Raw genomic sequence first — 19,462 nt, 5'->3', positions numbered from 1 at the left:
CGTCACAGGGAGATCCCACAAACGTCACAGTGAGATCCCACAAACATCACAGACAGATCCCACAAACGTCACAGACAGATCCCACAAACGTCACAGACAGATCCCACAAACGTCACAGACAGATCCCACAAACGTCACAGACAGATCCCACAAACGTCACAGACCCTGCAAACGTCACAGGGAGATCCCACAAACGTCACAGGGAGATCCCGCAAACGTCACAGACAGATCCCACAAACATCACAGAGAGATCCCACAATCTCCTGCCACTTTTATGACCAGTATAATAGTTTCCTCCCGTTGGGGCGTTCTCCGGCGCGGTGAAAGCGCAGCAGGGCGTCGCGCGTCTTACAGAGAAGACTTCATGTTTTTTCCGTTGCAGGAGGAGTGTCAGAACTATGTGCGTGTGCTGATAGTGAGCGGGAAGAAAGTGTTCACCTGTGGAACCAACGCCTTCTCTCCCGTGTGCTCCAGCCGACAGGTACCTGAGTATTGTTACTCCTGCTATGTGCGTATAGCATTAATTACTGGCTGTGCACGTCTGTATCCCCGGCTGTGCTGAAAACCTGCGTAATGCGGCAGGAATAAGCTTATAGGGGCCCCATGTTCAAATGGGCAAGAAGCAAAAGGTGGCACTGTGTGCTCATTTGCATGTCATTACCCAGAATCCCTGGCTGCAATGGAAGCATTGCATGCTAAGAGCTAATGGGGAAGGGCAGGTTGCAGACCAGTCTGAGACGTGTGCATGTGCTCACACGCGGGGTGTTTATTTGCGGTACACACGGAGGTTTTTTTGTCCCTTTTTTACTCGCTGTTTAACGTTCCTTGCGTGTAGCATTAATAGACGCATGAACTGCCGGTATGTTGCCTTTGATTTGCACACACACTGGGGTAGTTATGGGGCAAACAATTTCTCCAGACATATGAAAGATAAAATCCTATTGATTGTAACGGGATGGTTGATACATACTGTACGGAGCCGGGTATTTTCCCACCAGGTTTGCACCACGTCTGTCTATATACAGAAGCGTGTTGTTAGTATATACAGAAGCGTGTTGTTAGTATATACAGAAGCGCGTTGTCTTCCAGGTAAGGGGAGCGCTGGTGAATCTCGTGATGAAATATATGTGAAAAGATAGAAATACAAATAATGGTGTAGCCAATAGATCAATAACCCTATCTAAGATGAATACTTCAGAGGGTCTGCCCACGGATCCGCGTATGAAGATCCATTAAAGGGCCCTTGTCAGAGAGAGAAGAATCTCTGATACGCCATAACTATATAGTCCAATCTGTGAGCGAAACCAACACATTCATCTTAGATAGGGTTATTGATCTATTGGCTACACCATTATTATTTGCATTTCTATCATTTCACATATATTTCATCACGAGATTCACCAGCGCGCTTCCCTTATCTGGAAGACAACATACTACTATAGTCCGAACCACGGGTGCAAAGCCGCTATTTCTTCTTTTTGTACTTCACAGTATTTCACGATTACTATCACTATTTTGGGTGAAGGTTTATTATATACACACTTTGTAATTTAGTATGCCACTATTACAGATATAACACTGTGTTTTGGGTGATATACACTAGCTCGGGTTGAATTCACCGTACTCACATATTTGTATTTGTACTATATAGAAGTGCACAATTCCATTTTTCTTTTTGTATATACAGAAGCCCCTATGTGTATATCAGGGGTGGGCAACTCTAGCCCCCCCAGGGAAAATCACCTGGTCAGGTTTTCAGGATATCCCTGCTTCAGCACAGGTGGCCCAATCCGTGGCTCAGCTTCAGCACAGTTGGCTCAATCAGTGGCTCAGTCTTTGACTGAGCCACTGATTGAGCCACCTGTGCTGAAGCAGGGATATCCTGAGAACCTGACCTGGGGGTGGCCCTTGAGGACTGGAGTTCCCACCCCTGGTGTATATCAACATCTGCCCCCACATCAGCCACGAGAGCAGGAGGATAGCAACCGCGTCCCAAAACCCGTTTTTTTCCCGGGAGCTTGTACATTTTGCGCCGCGTTACATGGCGCTGAAACTTGTCGGGGTGGACGATGAATAGAAGGTGTCTGAACTTTTCTCCTAGTTTCGTGAACCAGGTGACATGTGTTTATTTTCCGATTAAGCCCAAACATTGGTGAAATCAGACGGCTTCACCGCAAACGCGCCATTTTTAATCCAGACCATGAAATAAGGCTTTAGCACGAGAGCGCGGTACTGCGTATAATTCCCATTGACATATCCACGTGGAGTATAGGTGACTCTGTTTGTTGGTGTAGAAGTAAATGGCCCCTATTCTGCTAAATACTGTACAGCTATATGCACGGACACTGGAAAACATGTCTGTGCGACTCTTGCTTTCTTCTGGCAGGGGAAGAGTTAAGATGTAGTACTTTGGATAGGCTCATAGCTGTATATTTTGGTTAGAAGCAGCCCCACCAGGGGCTGCAGGGGTTATTATGCTTCCAAATACCACTTGTCTTCAAGGGTTTCTGTAAGTGTAATACACATTGCTTCTCACAGAACCCGAACCGAAAGGAAAACTCATTTGGGATAACTGTAATTGGAATAATGTTGACCTGTGCAGGGTTTTTTTTTTTTTATTCCCCTGGGTATGAAGAAAAAGCAAACCCTTCAAAATATCCCACTGAATTTGTATGGGAACAGCTGCTTTCCATTAAGGTTTTCAAGGAAAATGTTGTGTATTCCACATTTTAACTCTGAAATCACACACACAAACATATCTCTGTAACTCCCCCCGGACACACACGAGTGAGATTGACATTTTACATATCCCAAGTTCAGAGCGGCTCGTTCAGAGCGGTTTCTGGGGCTCTGTGTGCCAGGGCAAAAAAGAAATCAATGGGAAAAATCTGTCACAAGGAGGAAACTTGTTACTGGAATTCCTCCCGTGGTCCTGAGATCGGGGGATTGTCACCTCACCCGGGCGGAGATGTGTTTATGTTCATTACAGAGACGGAGAATTTGAGATGTCCTGCTATCATTTGTGCATTTTATAAGCAGCACACTGGTGACAAATACCTTACTGGAGTGGCCTACACCAGTCCTACAGGGCCACCAATGGGTCACGTTTTAAGGATATCCCTGCTTCAGCACTGGTGGCTCAATCAGTGGCTCATTTTCTGACTGCCCCAGCTGTGCTGAAGCAGAGATATCCTGAAAACCTGACCTGTTGGTGGCCCTTGAGGACTGGAGTTGGCCAGCCCTTAATACATTGAGCAAGAGGTGAATAGGAGCGTTTTATTTAGCCTCAGTTTAACACCAGGACTTGTAAGAAACTATTGGTGCAGGCGCAGAAATGAGCCCAAAGGGGTTATTCAATAAATACTACAACTAGTTCCGATCGGGGTACTACCGTATCACATGACAGAAACCTATTCCTTTCAATCACAGTTTAATTGATAACCATGAGACTTAATATGAAGCAAACGACATTGTGTTTTTTTGTGTGCGCTAAGAGGGATTGTCCCCTTTACCGCTCCCCGGTTCCTGATGTCCTTCTCGTGTAACACAGGTGGGGAACCTGAGCAGAGTGATTGAGAAGATTAACGGGGTGGCGCGCTGCCCTTACGACCCCCGCCACAACTCCACGGCTGTGATCACGTCACGCGGGGAGCTCTACGCAGCCACCGTCATCGACTTCTCCGGCCGCGACCCCGCCATCTACCGCAGTCTGGGAAATGTCCCTCCGCTCCGGACCGCGCAGTACAACTCCAAGTGGCTGAATGGTAATTCTGCAGCGGGATATTTAAATGTTAGTTCTGGCGCCGGGCGCAAAACGCAGTGTTATTCCGGCAGGTTCAAAGGTTGTTTGAAGGTTGAGATGCCACTTAAGCCCTTCACGGCTGGAGGAACCTGCAATGCATTGCAAAGCAATGCAAGAAGTCACGTTGCTTCTTTGTATTTCAGTGTTACAATGTACCACCTTAACATAACTACACTGTAGCACTATCACAATGGAGCAGTGTGGCACTATCACAATGGAGCAGTGTGGCACTATGACAATGTAACACATCTTGTTATTCCTAGAACCCAACTTTGTGGCGGCCTACGACATCGGGCTGTTCACCTACTTCTTTTTCCGAGAGAACGCGGTGGAACACGACTGCGGGAAGACTGTGTACTCGCGGGTGGCGAGAGTTTGCAAGAATGATTTTGGAGGCCGCTTTCTGCTGGAGGACACGTGGACAACATTTATGAAGGCGCGCCTGAACTGCTCGCGCTCCGGGGAGATCCCATTTTATTATAATGAGCTGCAGAGCACTTTCCTCCTCTCTGAGCAGGATCTGATCTACGGCGTGTTCACCACCAACGTGTAAGTGTTTCTGTTAATGCATCAATCTGCTTTTCTCAGCCCCCCCAAAAAATGCATTTCTTGGTGCTGTTTGAAACAGCCAGTCCTGCTCTCTTAAAGCTGATTTCAGGATCCGTGTGCCATTATTCACTCCAAACATAGGCACGAAATTCAGGGTCACGAAGATGGATGAAAACGACCACCATAAATGACCTTGTGACTTTCGGGGGGGGGGGGGAGAGGGCTGCAGGGGACGCCCCTCACATCTCCTGTGACGTTCCTGCTGTTGGGTCGGACCGGAGAGCTTTGTGCAGCTCCTGGTCCTGTTTGCACAAATTGCCTTTTTTTATTTTTTTTTGGTTTCAAACTATTTGTATTTCTTTTTTTAGATAACATGGGGGACGGGTGTGGGTACAGGAAAAAAAGGATAGGGGGGTGGGGTGCAGCCCCCACCATAATCAAAACAATAAACAACAGTGACGATCTCTTTTGTATAGTTTTAACAATCTTAATAGTTATAGTCAGAAAGGAGGAAAAATAAAAACAGACAACCGCAGGGGGAGAGGGGGAGAGGTGAAGAGGGGGAAGTTTAGGGAGGGGGGGGGCAAGAGGTTCCTTTGGTAATAGTCCTTATATTTTTTCCTGATTCATTGATTTTTGATATGGTTTAGTTTATCTGAACTCTCGGAAAACGTATCCATTACTCGCATAAATTGTTAATTATTTGTAGTATTTTCCAATTAGTTTAAATGTGTAAGTCTTGCAGTGACGCTATGTCTTCTGGAAATGCACTTAGCCAGGAATGCCACATTTTTTTCAAATGTATCCGTGGTGTTATTGATAAATGCCGTCAGTTTTTCCATTTCTAAAACACGTCGCGCCTTCTCTTGATAAACTTGATATGACGGTGTATTAATTTGCTTCCATTGCAGTGCTATTGTGCATCTGGCTGCTGTCAGCAGATGTGCGATAGATCTGTTTGTGGCGTACTAGGATCGATATTACGGGATCCAGTGGTATAGGAACCTCAAACAGCCTGGTGATCTTTCTTATAATTTTCCTCCAGAAGGGAACAACCTTTTTGCAGGTCCAAAATATATGAAATAATGTGCTTCTGCAGCCACAATTCCTCCCGCACGGCGCCCTCGCTCCCTTATAAATATGTGCAATCCTATCCGGTGCTAAATACCATCTCATCATCATTTTATACCTGTTTTCTTTGATAATGGTGCAGGGAGATGCGCTCGCTGCCGCCGCCTCCCAGATCTCTGCCCAATCTCTGCTCCTTCATCATTTTCCCATTGACTCATATACGAGAGTTTTTCATTTTTGTCCCGAGAACACAGTCTAGAATATATATTTAATATCAACCCTCTATGGCGCGTTTGTACTGTGCATCTTTCTTCAAATTTGGTTAATTGTGTATCCCGTTGCGAGAAAGATTTTGAAATGATAAAATGCCCGATTTGGTTGTATCTGGAATACTCTGACAGTGGAATATTATATTTCTTTCGTATTTCTTGAAATGTATATATTTTCCTCTGAAACGTAACATCTTTAATCCTAAATATTCCTCTTAAGATCCAAATATTATTCCTACCCGGTATACATACTGGGGAATTCCTCATTCCTCCATAGAGGGGTCATAAGTCAGGGTCTTCCAGGCAGAGGTCAAGGCAGGCGGCAAAGGTGCAAGTCCGGATACAGGCTGGGGTCAAGGCAGGTGACAGAGGAGCGAGCGGTGGTCGGGGCCACAGGCTGAGGTCTGCAACAGGGAATCCAAAAGAACAGGGAGGGTACAGGAACAGGGCAGGCTCAGGAATCAGGCTACAAAGGGGCCAGGCACACAAGGAAATGCATACAATGCTCACTGCGCGGCGTCACCTCGCTGGGGGTCCGACGCTGTTTGCTGCCGGGGTTGCTGCCTCTTCTCGCTGCGCGGCGTCACCTCGCTGGGGGTCCGCAGCTGTTTGCTGCTGGGGTTGCTACGTCTTCTCACTGCGTGGCGTCACCTCCCTGGGGGTCCGCCGCTGTTTGCTGCCGGGGTTGCTGCCTCTTCTCACTGCGCGGCGTCACCTCGCTGGGGGTCCGCCGCTGTTTGCTGCCGGGGTTGCTGCGTCTCACTGCGCGGCGTCACCTCCCTGGGGGTCCGCCGCTGTTTGCTGCCGGGGTTGCCGCCTCTTCTCACTGCGCGGCGTCACCTCGCTGGTGGTCCGCCGCTGTTTGCTGCCGGCGTTGCTGCCTCTCACTGCGCGGCGTCACCTCCCTTGGGGTCCGCCGCTGTTTGCTGCCGGGGTTGCCGCCTCTTCTCACTGCGCGGCGTCACCTCGCTGGGGGTCCGCCGCTGTTTGCTGCGTCTCCCTGCGCGGCGTCACCTCCCTGGGGGTCCGCCGCTGTTTGCTGCCGGGGTTGCTGCCTCTTCTCACTGCGCGGCGTCACCTCGCTGGGGGTCCGCCGCTGTTTGCTGCCGGGGTTGCTACGTCTTCTCACTGCGCGGCGTCACCTCCCTGGGGGTCCGCCGCTGTTTGCTGCCGGGGTTGCTGCCTCTTCTCACTGCACGGCGTCACCTCCCTGGGGGTCCGCAGCTGTTTGCTGCCGGGGTTGCTGCTTCTCACTGCGCGGCGTCACCTCGCTGGGGGTCCGCAGCTGTTTGCTGCCGGGGTTGCTGCGTCTCACTGCGCGGCGTCACCTCCCTGGGGGTCCGCAGCTGTTTGCTGCCGGGGTTGCTGCCTCTTCTCACTGCGCGGCGTCACCTCGCTGGGGGTCCGCCGCTGTTTGCTGCCGGGGTTGCTGCGTCTCACTGCGCGGCGTCACCTCCCTGGTGGTCCGCCGCTGTTTGCTGCCGGCGTTGCTGCCTCTCACTGCGCGGCGTCACCTCCCTTGGGGTCCGCCGCTGTTTGCTGCCGGGGTTGCCGCCTCTTCTCACTGCGCGGCGTCACCTCGCTGGGGGTCCGCCGCTGTTTGCTGCGTCTCCCTGCGCGGCGTCACCTCCCTGGGGGTCCGCCGCTGTTTGCTGCCGGGGTTGCTGCCTCTTCTCACTGCGCGGCGTCACCTCGCTGGGGGTCCGCCGCTGTTTGCTGCCGGGGTTGCTACGTCTTCTCACTGCGCGGCGTCACCTCCCTGGGGGTCCGCCGCTGTTTGCTGCCGGGGTTGCTGCCTCTTCTCACTGCGCGGCGTCACCTCGCTGGGGGTCCGCAGCTGTTTGCTGCCGGGGTTGCTGCTTCTCACTGCGCGGCGTCACCTCGCTGGGGGTCCGCAGCTGTTTGCTGCCGGGGTTGCTGCGTCTCACTGCGCGGCGTCACCTCCCTGGGGGTCCGCAGCTGTTTGCTGCCGGGGTTGCTGCCTCTTCTCACTGCGCGGCATCACCTCGCTGGGGGTCCGCCGCTGTTTGCTGCCGGGGTTGCTGCGTCTCACTGCGCGGCGTCACCTCCCTGGGGGTCCGCCGCTGTTTGCTGCCGGGGTTGCCGCCTCTTCTCACTGCGCGGCGTCACCTCGCTGGGGGTCCGCCGCTGTTTGCTGCCGGCGTTGCTGCCTCTCACTGCGCGGCGTCACCTCGCTGGGGGTCCGCCGCTGTTTGCTGCCGGGGTTGCTGCCTCTCATTGCGCGGCGTCACCTCGCTGGGGGTCCGCCGCTGTTTGCTGCCGGGGTTGCCGCCTCTCACTGCGCGGCGTCACCTCGCTGGGGGTCCGCCGCTGTTTGCTGCCGGCGTTGCTGCTTCTCACTGCGCGGCGTCACCTCCCTGGGGGTCCGCCGCTGTTTGCTCCCGGGGTTGCTGCCTCTCACTGCGCGGCGTCACCTCCCTGGGGGTCCGCCGCTGTTTGCTGCCGGGGTTGCCGCCTCTTCTCACTGCGCGGCGTCACCTCGCTGGGGGGTCCGCCACTGTTTGCTGCCGGGGTTGCTACGTCTTCTCACTGCGCGGCGTACCTCCCTGGGGGTCCGCCGCTGTTTGCTGCCGGGGTTGCTGCCTCTCACTGCGCGGCGTCACCTCGCTGGGGGTCCGCCGCTGTTTGCTGCCGGGGTTGCTGCCTCTCACTGCGCGGCGTCACCTCCCTGGGGGTCCGCCGCTGTTTGCTGCCGGGGTTGCTGCCTCTCACTGCGCGGCGTCACCTCCCTGGGGGTCCGCCGCTGTTTGCTGCCGGGGTTGCTACGTCTTCTCACTGCGCGGCGTCACCTCCCTGGGGGTCCGCCGCTGTTTGCTGCTGGGGTTGCTACGTATTCTCACTGCGCGGCGTCACCTCGCTGGGGGTCCGCCGCTGTTTGCTGACGGGGTTGCTGCGTCTCACTGCGCGGCATCACCTCGCTGGGGGTCCGCCGCTGTTTGCTGCCGGGGTTGCTGCGTCTCACTGCGCGGCGTCACCTCGCTGGGGGTCCGCCGCTGTTTGCTGCCGGGGCTGCCACCTCTCACTGCGCGGCGTCACCTCGCTGGGGGGTCCGCCGCTGTTTGCTGCCGGGGTTGCTGCGTCTCACTGCGCGGCGTCACCTCCCTGGGGGTCCGCCGCTGTTTGCTGCCGGGGTTGCCGCCTCTCACTGCGCGGCGTCACCTCCCTGGGGGTCCGCCGCTGTTTGCTGCCGGGGTTGCTGCGTCTCACTGCGCGGCGTCACCTCGCTGGGGGTCCGCCGCTGTTTGCTGCCGGGGTTGCTGCGTCTCACTGCGCGGCGTCACCTCCCTGGGGGTCCGCCACTGTTTGCTGCCGGGGTTGCTGCCTCTCACTGCGCGGCGTCACCTCCCTGGGGGTCCGCCGTTGTTTGCTGCCGGGGTTGCCGCCTCTTCTCACTGCGTGGCGTCACCTCCCTGGGGGTCCGCCGCTGTTTGCTGCCGGGGTTGCCGCCTCTCACTGCGCGGCGTCACCTCGCTGGGGGTCCGCCGCTGTTTGCTGCCGGGGTTGCTGCCTCTTCTCACTGCGCGGCGTCACCTCCCTGGGGGTCCGCCGCTGTTTGCTGCCGGGGTTGCCGCCTCTTCTCACTGCGCGGCGTCACCTCCCTGGGGGTCCGCCGCTGTTTGCTGCCGGGGTTGCTGCGTCTCACTGCGCGGCGTCACCTCGCTGGGGGTCCGCCGCTGTTTGCTGCCGGGGTTGCTGCGTCTCACTGCGCGGCGTCACCTCCCTGGGGGTCCGCCGCTGTTTGCTGCCGGCGTTGCTGTCTCTCACTGCGCGGCGTCACCTCGCTGGGGGTCCGCCGCTGTTTGCTGCCGGCGTTGCTGTCTCTCACTGCGCGGCGTCACCTCCCTGGGGGTCTGCCGCTGTTTGCTGCCGGGGTTGCCGCCTCTTCTCCCTGCGCGGCGTCACCTCCCTGGGGGTCCGCCGCTGTTTGCTGCCAGGGTTGCTACGTCTTCTCACTGCGCGGCGTCACCTCCCTGGGGGTCCGCCGCTGTTTGCTGCCAGGGTTGCCGCCTCTTCTCCCTGCGCGGCGTCACCTCCCTGGGGGTCCGCCGCTGTTTGCTGCCGGGGTTGCTGCGTCTCCCTGCGCGGCGTCACCTCCCTGGGGGTCCGCCGCTGTTTGCTGCCGGGGTTGCTGCGTCTCACTGCGCGGCGTCACCTCGCTGGGGGTCCGCCGCTGTTTGCTGCCGGGGTTGCTGCGTCTCCCTGCGCGGCGTCACCTCCCTGGGGGTCCGCCGCTGTTTGCTGCCGGGGTTGCTGCCTCACTGCGCGGCGTCACCTCGCTGGGGGTCCGCCGCTGTTTGCTGCCGGGGTTGCCGCCTCTCACTGCGCGGCGTCACCTCCCTGGGGGTCCGCCGCTGTTTGCTGCCGGGGTTGCCGCCTCTTCTCACTGCGCGGCGTCACCTCGCTGGGGGTCCGCAGCTGTTTGCTGCCGGGGTTGCTGTCTCTTCTCACTGCGCGGTGTCACCTCCCTGGGGGTCCACCGCTGTTTGCTGCCGGGGTTGCTGCGTCTCACTGCGCGGCGTCACCTCGCTGGGGGTCCGCCGCTGTTTGCTGCCGGGGTTGCTGCGTCTCCCTGCGCGGCGTCACCTCCCTGGGGGTCTGCCGCTGTTTGCTGCCGGGGTTGCTGCCTCACTGCGCGGCGTCACCTCGCTGGGGGTCCGCAGCTGTTTGCTGCCGGGGTTGCTGCCTCTTCTCACTGCGCGGCGTCACCTCGCTGGGGGGTCCGCCGCTGATGGCGGATCGCCTCTCTGCCCAGACGCGCGATCAGCTGTTTTTTTATTTTTATTTCCCTGCCCCGGATCGGAGGCGCTCCGTGTTAGGCGGCCATCCTATCGACCCGCCGCGCAGGCGTCCTCTCAGTTGCCTTTGTTTTTTTTTACATTGATGCAGATAAATGTCTTTTTGCTGCTCCTGTAAAGTGGCTTCTAGCTCAGCCCCTGATCCCTGCAGCTTTGGGATCTGTTAGGCCCGTTCTAGCTCAGCCCCTGATCCCTGCAGTTTTGGGATCTGTTAGGCCCGTTCTAGCTCAGCCCCTGATCCCTGCAGCTTTGGGATCTGTTAGGCCCGTTCTAGCTCAGCCCCTGATCCCTGCAGCTTTGGGATCTGTTAGGCCCGTTCTAGCTCAGCCCCTGATCCCTGCAGCTTTGGGATCTGTTAGGCCTGTTCTAGGTCAGCCCCTGATCCCTGCAGCTTTGGGATCTGTTAGGCCCGTTCTAGCTCAGCCCCTGATCCCTGCAGCTTTGGGATCTGTTAGGCCCCTGACTAGTCCCCAGTAGAACGGTTGTGTTCTGTATTCTCTGATATTCGGGCCTTTCACACAGCGGACTATGGGATTTAAATCAGTAAAGCTATTAAACAGCTGTATCACTGTACAATGAGAATCGCCAGCACACAGAACAACACATGGAAAAGAAAATAGCTGTTAGGCTGGGTTATTGCATCAAGTTTATTGGAAATCTTTAAAGCAACAAATAATTAAAATGGATTTTGTGACCCCCGTCACTGCATTGCAGGTGTCTCTGACAGGGAACACGTTACCACGTCTTCCCCTCCCCCCCAAAATGCCGCTGGAGCTCGGTACATATGATGCAGAACTGGTCCCTCAAGCTTTGTTTTCTTGTTCGTGATTAAGGCTCTGAGGATTTTCCGTGTTATTTGACTTCACTGTTCAGACTTCAAAATAGAAAATAACTATATTCTATATATTGTCATAAACATCAAATATTTGTAGCTGTGTTGGTCTTTTATTTTTTGTGAAAAAAATGAACAATAGGTAGGTAGTATTAAACTTTTTATGAAGAGACCAGCAGTACTTTACAGTGCTCGGCCCCTGCTCGTCTCCTGCGCTGTACCCAGAACTGTCTCCTCTCCATCCCTTTCAGCTCTTCTCTCTCCCCCTCTCTCCCCCTCTCCCCCTCTCTCCCTCTCTCTTCCTCTCTCTCTCCCCCTCTCTATCCCCCTCTCGATCCCTCTCTCTCTTCCTTTCTCTCCTCCTCTCTCCCCCTCTCTCTTCCCCTCTCTCTCCCCCTCTCGCCCTCTCTCTTCCTTTCTCTCCTCCTCACTCCTCCTCTCTCCCCTCTCTCCCTGTCTCTCCCTCTCTCTCCCACCCTCTCTCCCTCTCCTTAAATGTGGCTGGCACTGAGAGTTTGAAGCAGGGGAACCTGGTTCAATTCCAGGGGTCGGCTCCTTGTGACCTTGGGCAAGTCACTTTATCTCCCTGCGCCTCAGGCGCCAAAAAATAGATGGTAAGCTCCACGGGGCAGGGACCTCAGCCTGCAAAATGTCTCTGTAAAGCGCTGCGTACAACTAGCAACGCTATACAAGAACATGCTATTATTATTATTAAAAAAAATTCCCTCGCTGCCCCTTACCTGTGGAACACCCCCACACTCTGTACTGTATACGCCTAGAACATTCTCTCCCCACCTTCAAGACAAACCTGAAAACCCACCTCTTAAATGAAGCATCCCAATAGCTGGACTCATGGCTACTGTCTCACAGTCACTACTGCCAATCACTGCCATCTACTGCACTTATTCCCTCACCTGCGGTCTCTGTAACTTTCCCAACATACCGCTTGGATTGTAAGCTCTCCGGGGCAGGGGTTTCCTTTCTTATTGTCTGACTTTGGTGCGCTCATTGTATTGTAATTCCCTGTACTGTATTGTCTTTGTAAAGCGTTGAGTAGACTGTGGGCACTATATAAAGATATACTTGTATACAGTGTACAACCTTTCAAACCTCACAGGGTCTGCTTCAGGTCTGGCAATTAATCAGCAAGTCCGAGATGATATACTGTTTGCAGCAATATGTTACAGTGGGAGTTGTGAGAGGATAATATGTAGCTGTGGTACATACAGTATGATGTTTGTAGTTATGTGTGAAAACTGTCAGAAACGAAATACAGGATAACTCCTGTCTGTAATCACACTACAGACAAACTGGAGTCAGGATGGGCAGAATTAAGTAAAAATATACAGAAATATACATGCAGATACACACACATACATATGTTCACATATACATACACATATATACACACACATACATAATATATATATATACGGTTTGGAAGCTTCCTTTGAGTATGTACATGGAGACATCTGAGCTGGAGTGACCTGGTTGTGAAAAGTGGTGTCCTGTTAGTGTGGTTGGAACTTTGTTGTTGAGTGTGTGTCCAAATTCTGAAAATATCGTCAATGTATCTGAGATATAACATAGGTTTGTTATTACAATGTTCCAGGAATTTGCTCTACAGGTTTGCCATAAAGGGATTGGCACACGGAGGTGCCGTTCTGGTGCCATTCTGGTGCGCATGCGCTGACCATATTTACAGTACCATTAAAAGTAAAATGTTTGTGAGTTACAATGAAGTACACACGTTTTTCAATGTGCTAGGGGTGGATGTTGGCGCATTATACCTTTGTTTGAATAATATGTATGCAGGCTGTAACCCTATCAGTACTGTATGTACAATGTTGGTATACAGAGAGTTTATATCCATTGTAGATAAAATGGTGTTGGAGGTTAGATGTCCAATAATATTTAGATTCTGTAAAATAAGTGGCTGGTATCCTATATGTAGCTGTTTTGTCACCAGTGGTTTTAAGATGATTTCCTTAATTCCCGAGATCCAGGGTATTGATTCCTGATAATATAATAATAATAATAGCCTTTCTTGTATAGCGCTGCTTTTTTTACGTAGTGCTTTACAGAGACATTTTGCAGACACAGTTCCTGCCCCATGGAGCTTACAATCTATGTTTTTGGTGCACAGGAAGATAAAGTGACTTTGCCCAAGGTCACAAGGAGCCGACACCAGGAATTGAACCAGGTTCCCCTGCTTCACACTCGGTGCCAGTCAGTGTCTTTACTCACTTCCCCATAGAAGATATAATCCAGATCTTCCTGAGTTCCCTGGTTTATGAATTTAGGAAGCATATAAAATGTTTCTGGGTTAGAATAATCAGGGATGAGATTTAGTGCTTTGGGGGCTAAGCACAGAGCAGTGAGAAGTAATTTTCAGTATGATAAGTGCCCTTTCAGCACGATTCTGCGTGCAGCGCGATTCACAAAGCAGTGACAACCTCACTGAAATAAAAGTCTTACGATCAGCCAGAAAACGGCAAATGCTCCGTCTTTTGCCAGTCTGCGTGATTCACAAAGCAGTGATAAGTGAATCGTACTTTAAAAGCTCACCATTTCTTCTCACCAGCTAAAGGCTGGCGTAAAAGAGACGGAGACATGAATAAAATCATTGTTTACCTTTTTTCAGCACACCATTAATACAACAGGCCGGCGGGTGTCCCCGGGTGATCCCCCCCGTGGGTGTCACCGCTGGCCTGTGGTATCAATCGTGAGCCCCAAAAAACACAAAGGCCAAAACTTTTAAATAAATACAACCCCCTTCCCCCCCGCCCACTAACTGCACAAGTTAGTGAATCCCGCGTTTTGGCTTCGTTTTTTTAAGTACAATCACAAAAGGCGTACGCGGACGCAAAAGCGCACTGCTTAGTGCGTAGCCCCTTTGTCTTAGGGAATGATGTGATGGTGTCCAGTTGTGCTGTGTAATTCCCGCGTAATTCTCTGTAGTAGGTTTATTCTGTTGGTTGTCTGGTCCTGTTTGTAATCGTGGGGATTGAAGATGCTGGCTGGTTTGATATCTGATATTGCTTCTGTTTCCAGCAGGTTGTTCTTGTTGGTCTGAGTGAAGTGTTCAGGTTGTGTTAAGGTCCCGGGGACGAGTGAAGTCTGATAATTTGTGTTTGGAGGGCGCGGTGTTATCATCCAGCCGTGTTTTGTTGTTTTTGTGGAAGAAATCATTCAGTCTGTCAGCTGAGGCGTTCCTGTAATTCTCTCTGCATTGTCCTTTTCCGCGGTAGGGCAGAAGGCGAGCCCTTTGGGTAACACTGATGTTTGTGCAGCTGTAAGTACAGTTGTCAGGTTAGATATGTCGCTGACCGCATAATTCCCACATTGGCTTTTGCACCATCCTCAGTTTTTCTATCGTCATTTTCTTGTGTGTAAAAGTGCATTATATTTTTATTTTATCTATATGTAAATACACACACACACGACTGTATATAGATCAATCTAAATACAGTATGTATATATATATATACTGTATATATATATACACATACACATGTATGTGTTAATGCAGATGTATGTACAGTATGTGTGTGCATGGGTGTATGTGTGTTTCTGCGTGTATATTTGTGGATGTTCCTTTTTGGTTCCTGCCCACCCTGACTGCAGTTTGTCTGCAGTGTGATTTCAGGCAGGAGTTTTATCCCTCCTTTGGCAATCTCCACACATAACTACAGACCACATACAGTACGTTCCTATATTGCATAACATCCTTTCCCTATTCCCCCTGTAACCACCATGCTGCAAGCATTATATAATCTCCGACTTGCTGTGTAACTGGCAGGCCTGTGAGGTTGGGAAACGCTCACACTGTAACGTACTGTTCGTCCAAGAAAATGTTTCACATCACACTGTATGCTTTCCCCAAATATAGTAATACTATAAATATACGGAGAGACTGAGAGAGGGGGAGAGACTGGGACAGGGTGAGAGACTGGGAGAGGGTGAGAGAGGGGGAGAGACTGGGAGAGGGCGAGAGACTGAGAGAGGGTGAGAGTGGGGGAGAGACTGGGAGAGGGGGAGAGACTGGGAGAGGGTGAGAGACTGGGAGAGGGTGAGACTGGGAGAGAGACTGGGAGAGGGTGAGAGATTGAGTGAGGGCGAGAGACGGAGAGGGTGAGAGACTGGGAGAGGGTGAGAGACTGAGAGAGGGTGAGACTGGGAGAGAGACTGGGAGAGGGTGAGAGATTGAGTGAGGGCGAGAGACTGGGAGAGGGTGAGAGACTGGGAGAGGGCGAGAGACTGGGAGAGGGTGAGAGACTGAGAGAGGGTGAGAGACTGAGAGTGGGGGAGAGACTGGGAGAGGGGGAGAGACTGGGAGAGAGTGAGAGACTGGGAGAGGGCGAGAGACTGGGAGAGAGTGAGAGACTGGGAGAGGGTGAGAGACTGGGAGAGACGGTGAGAGACTGAGAGAGGGCGAGAGACTGTGAGAGGGCGAGAGACTGTGAGAGGGCGAGAGACTGTGAGAGCGTGAGAGACTGGGAGAGGGTGAGAGACTGGGAGAGACGGTGAGAGACTGAGAGAGGGCGAGAGACTGTGAGAGGGCGAGAGACTGTGAGAGGGCGAGAGACTGTGAGAGGGTGAGAGATTGAGTGAGGGCGAGAGACTTGGAGAGGGTGAGAGACTGGGAGAGGGCGAGAGACTGGGAGAGGGTGAGAGACTGAGAGAGGGTGAGAGACTGAGAGTGGGGGAGAGACTGGAGAGAGTGAGAGACTGGGAGAGAGTGAGAGACTGGGAGAGGGCGAGAGACTGGGAGAGAGTGAGAGACTGGGAGAGGGTGAGAGACTGGGAGAGACGGTGAGAGACTGAGAGAGGGCGAGAGACTGTGAGAGGGCGAGAGACTGTGAGAGGGCGAGAGACTGTGAGAGGGTGAGAGACTGGGAGAGGGTGAGAGACTGGGAGAGACGGTGAGAGACTGAGAGAGGGCGAGAGACTGTGAGAGGGCGAGAGACTGTGAGAGGGCGAGAGACTGTGAGAGGGCGAGAGACTGTGAGAGGGCGAGAGACTGTGAGAGGGCGAGAGACTGTGAGAGGGCGAGAGACTGTGAGAGGGCGAGAGAGGGGAGAGGGCGAGAGAGGGCGAGAGACTGGGAGAGGGTGAGACTGGGAGAGACTGAGAGTGGGGGAGACTGAGAGAGGGTGAGAGACTGGGAGAGGGCGAGAGACTGAGAGAGGGCGAGAGACTGGGAGAGGGCGAGAGACTGAGAGAGGGCGAGAGACTGAGAGAGACTGAGAGAGGGCGAGAAACTGTGAGAGGGCGAGAGACTGTGAGAGGGCGAGAGACTGTGAGAGGGCGAGAGACTGTGAGAGGGCGAGAGACTGTGAGAGGGCGAGAGACTGTGTGAGGGCGAGAGACTGGGAGAGGGTGAGAGACTGGGAGAGGGCGAGAGACTGTGAGAGGGCGAGAGACTGGGAGAGGGTGAGACTGGGAGAGGGCGAGAGACTGGGAAGAGGGCGAGAGACTGGGAGAGGGTGAGAGACTGGGAGAGGGTGAGAGACTGGGAGAGGGTGAGAGACTGGGAGAGGGTGAGAGACTGGGAGAGGGTGAGAGACTGGGAGAGGGGGAGAGGGTGAGAGACTGGGAGAGGGCGAGAGACTGAGTGAGGGCGAGAGACTGGGAGAGGGTGAGAGACTGTGTGAGGGCGAGAGACTGGGAGAGGGCGAGAGACTGAGAGAGGGCGAGAGACTGGGAGAGGGTGAGACTGGGAGAGACTGAGAGTGGGAGAGACTGGGAGAGGGCGAGAGACTGGGAGAGGGTGAGAGTGGGAGAGACTGAGAGAGGGTGAGAGACTGGGAGAGGGGCGATAGACTGTGAGAGGACGAGAGACTGTGAGAGGGCGAGAGAATGTGAGAGGGCGAGATACGGGGAGACTCTGGGCGAGACGGGGAGACACTGGGAGAGGGCGAGAGACTGGGAGAGGGCGAGAGACGGGGAGACTGGGAGAGAGGGGAAGGGGGGAGGGGGGACGGGACGCTCAGCCTTTATTATCCTTTACATGTATTTAATCTCCTTCATTCCCAATTCGGCTTTTCACTGTTTTGTTCGGGATCTGAAACTTTGACTGATCTTATTTTAACGTCTGTTACCCCACTCTGCTCTGCCACGTCCGTGACCCCACTCTGCTCTGCCACGTCCGTTACACCACTCTGCTCTGCCACGTCCGTGACCCCACTCTGCTCTGCCACGTCCGTGACCCCACTCTGCTCTGCCACATCCGTTACCCCCACTCTGCTCTGCCACATCCGTTACCCCACTCTGCTCTGCCACGTCCGTTACACCACTCTGCTCTGCCACGTCCGTTACCCCACTCTGCTCTGCCACGTCCGTTACCCCACTCTGCTCTGCCACGTCCGTGACCCCACTCTGCTCTGCCACGTCCGTGACCCCACTCTGCTCTGCCACGTCCGTGACCCCACTCTGCTCTGCCACGTCCGTGACCCCCACTCTGCTCTGCCACGTCCGTTACACCACTCTGCTCTGCCACGTCCGTGACCCCACTCTGCTCTGCCACGTCCGTGACCCCACTCTGCTCTGCCACATCCGTTACCCCACTCTGCTCTGCCACATCCGTTACCCCACTCTGCTCTGCCACGTCCGTTACACCACTCTGCTCTGCCACGTCCGTTACCCCACTCTGCTCTGCCACGTCCGTTACCCCACTCTGCTCTGCCACGTCCGTGACCCCCACTCTGCTCTGCCACGTCCGTGACCCCACTCTGCTCTGCCACGTCCGTGACCCCATTCTGCTCTGCCACGTCCGTGACCCCACTCTGCTCTGCCACGTCCGTTACCCCACTCTGCTCTGCCACGTCCGTGACCCCATGCTCCTTTGCCACTTCCATTACCCCACGTTGCTCTGCCAAGCCAACTCCAGTCCTCAAGGGCCACCAACAGGTCAGGTTTTCAGGATATCCCTGCTTCAGCACAGGTGGCTCAATCAGTGGCTCAGTCTTCGACTGCACCACCGGTGCTGAAGCAGGGGTATCCTGAAAACTTGGCCTGTTGGTGGCCCTTGAGGACTGGAGTTGGCCGCCCCTGGTGTAAATGTATCAACTCCTCTACTGGGCTTTATCGCAGACTCTTTTCATCAAAAGGCAATTATTTGGCTTTGTAAGGAACGTTCTTTCCATAACGTCCCATAGCGTTAATTATCTGAGAACCGCGCGGCTCAGAACTCGGGCTGGGAGGGTCCTGAGCGGCTTCTTGCAGCCCAGTAATCTGCGTCTTATTCATGTCTCTATGTTCTTTATCTTGTGTTTCCTTTCGGTTTAAAGGGACAGTCCACGGCTTTCAATGGGAAACTGTAGTATTTATTTTCATGCTGCGTAATATTTTTATGCTCTGATTAATTTGTTAGTGTTTTTTTTCTCTCCAGGTTGTATTTTTTTTAATCGTCCCGCTGATCAGTTTTGTTTCTCCTTGTCTTGTAGAAATAGCATCGCGGCGTCCGCAGTGTGCGCCTTTAATCTCAGCGCCATCACTCAGGCCTTTAACGGGCCGTTCCGATACCAGGAAAATCCCAGATCCGCCTGGTTACCGACTATCAACCCTATACCCAATTTCCAGGTGCTTAGGACATGCACATAACTCCTGAACTCCCCTTGTACTCCATATAGCTCCTCCTATTACTCCATACCCCTCCCTATAACTCCTCCCACTACCCCATATAACCGATCCCTATAACTCCTCCTATTACCCTATATAACTGCTCCGTATAACTCCTCCTATTACCCCATGTAACCGATCCCTATAACTCCTCCTATTACCCCATATAACCGATCCCTATAACTCCTCCTATTACCCCATATAACCGATCCCTATAACTCCTCCTATTACTCCATATAACTGCTCTGTTTAACTCCTCCTATAACCCCATTGTTAGTATGCAGGTCATGCGATTCTAAATTCAGATCATATGACCCTTTATATACACCATTTTCACAAAAACCTGTTAAGAATATTGTATATGTTGTATATGTTGTATATATTGTATATATTGTATATATATGAAGTTGGTTATAATTCTTAACACAAATTTTGAGAACAAAAATCACAGCGCTCATTTACAGACATTCACACATCACACATGTTCCATTCTTGCATA

The 19,462-nt window shown here is 53.2% G+C and overlaps 1 protein-coding gene across 1 annotated transcript in view; it reads left to right on the top strand.

The window, feature by feature from the left end:
* SEMA5B (semaphorin 5B) overlaps window positions 1–19,462 on the top strand; it is a 279,793-nt gene that overhangs the window by 193,459 nt on the left and 66,872 nt on the right. The window contains exons 7-10 of the mRNA XM_075610072.1: window positions 383–481; window positions 3,551–3,764; window positions 4,066–4,351; window positions 18,789–18,924. Coding sequence (XP_075466187.1) covers window positions 383–481; window positions 3,551–3,764; window positions 4,066–4,351; window positions 18,789–18,924 — 735 coding nt within the window. The remainder of the gene's footprint in view (window positions 1–382; window positions 482–3,550; window positions 3,765–4,065; window positions 4,352–18,788; window positions 18,925–19,462) is intronic.

Source organism: Ascaphus truei, chromosome 7 (genome assembly GCF_040206685.1).
Source record: "Ascaphus truei isolate aAscTru1 chromosome 7, aAscTru1.hap1, whole genome shotgun sequence".
NCBI lineage: Eukaryota > Metazoa > Chordata > Amphibia > Anura > Ascaphidae > Ascaphus > Ascaphus truei.
Note: the sequence above shows the minus strand (reverse complement) of the source record. Positions and strands in the feature narration are given on the sequence as shown.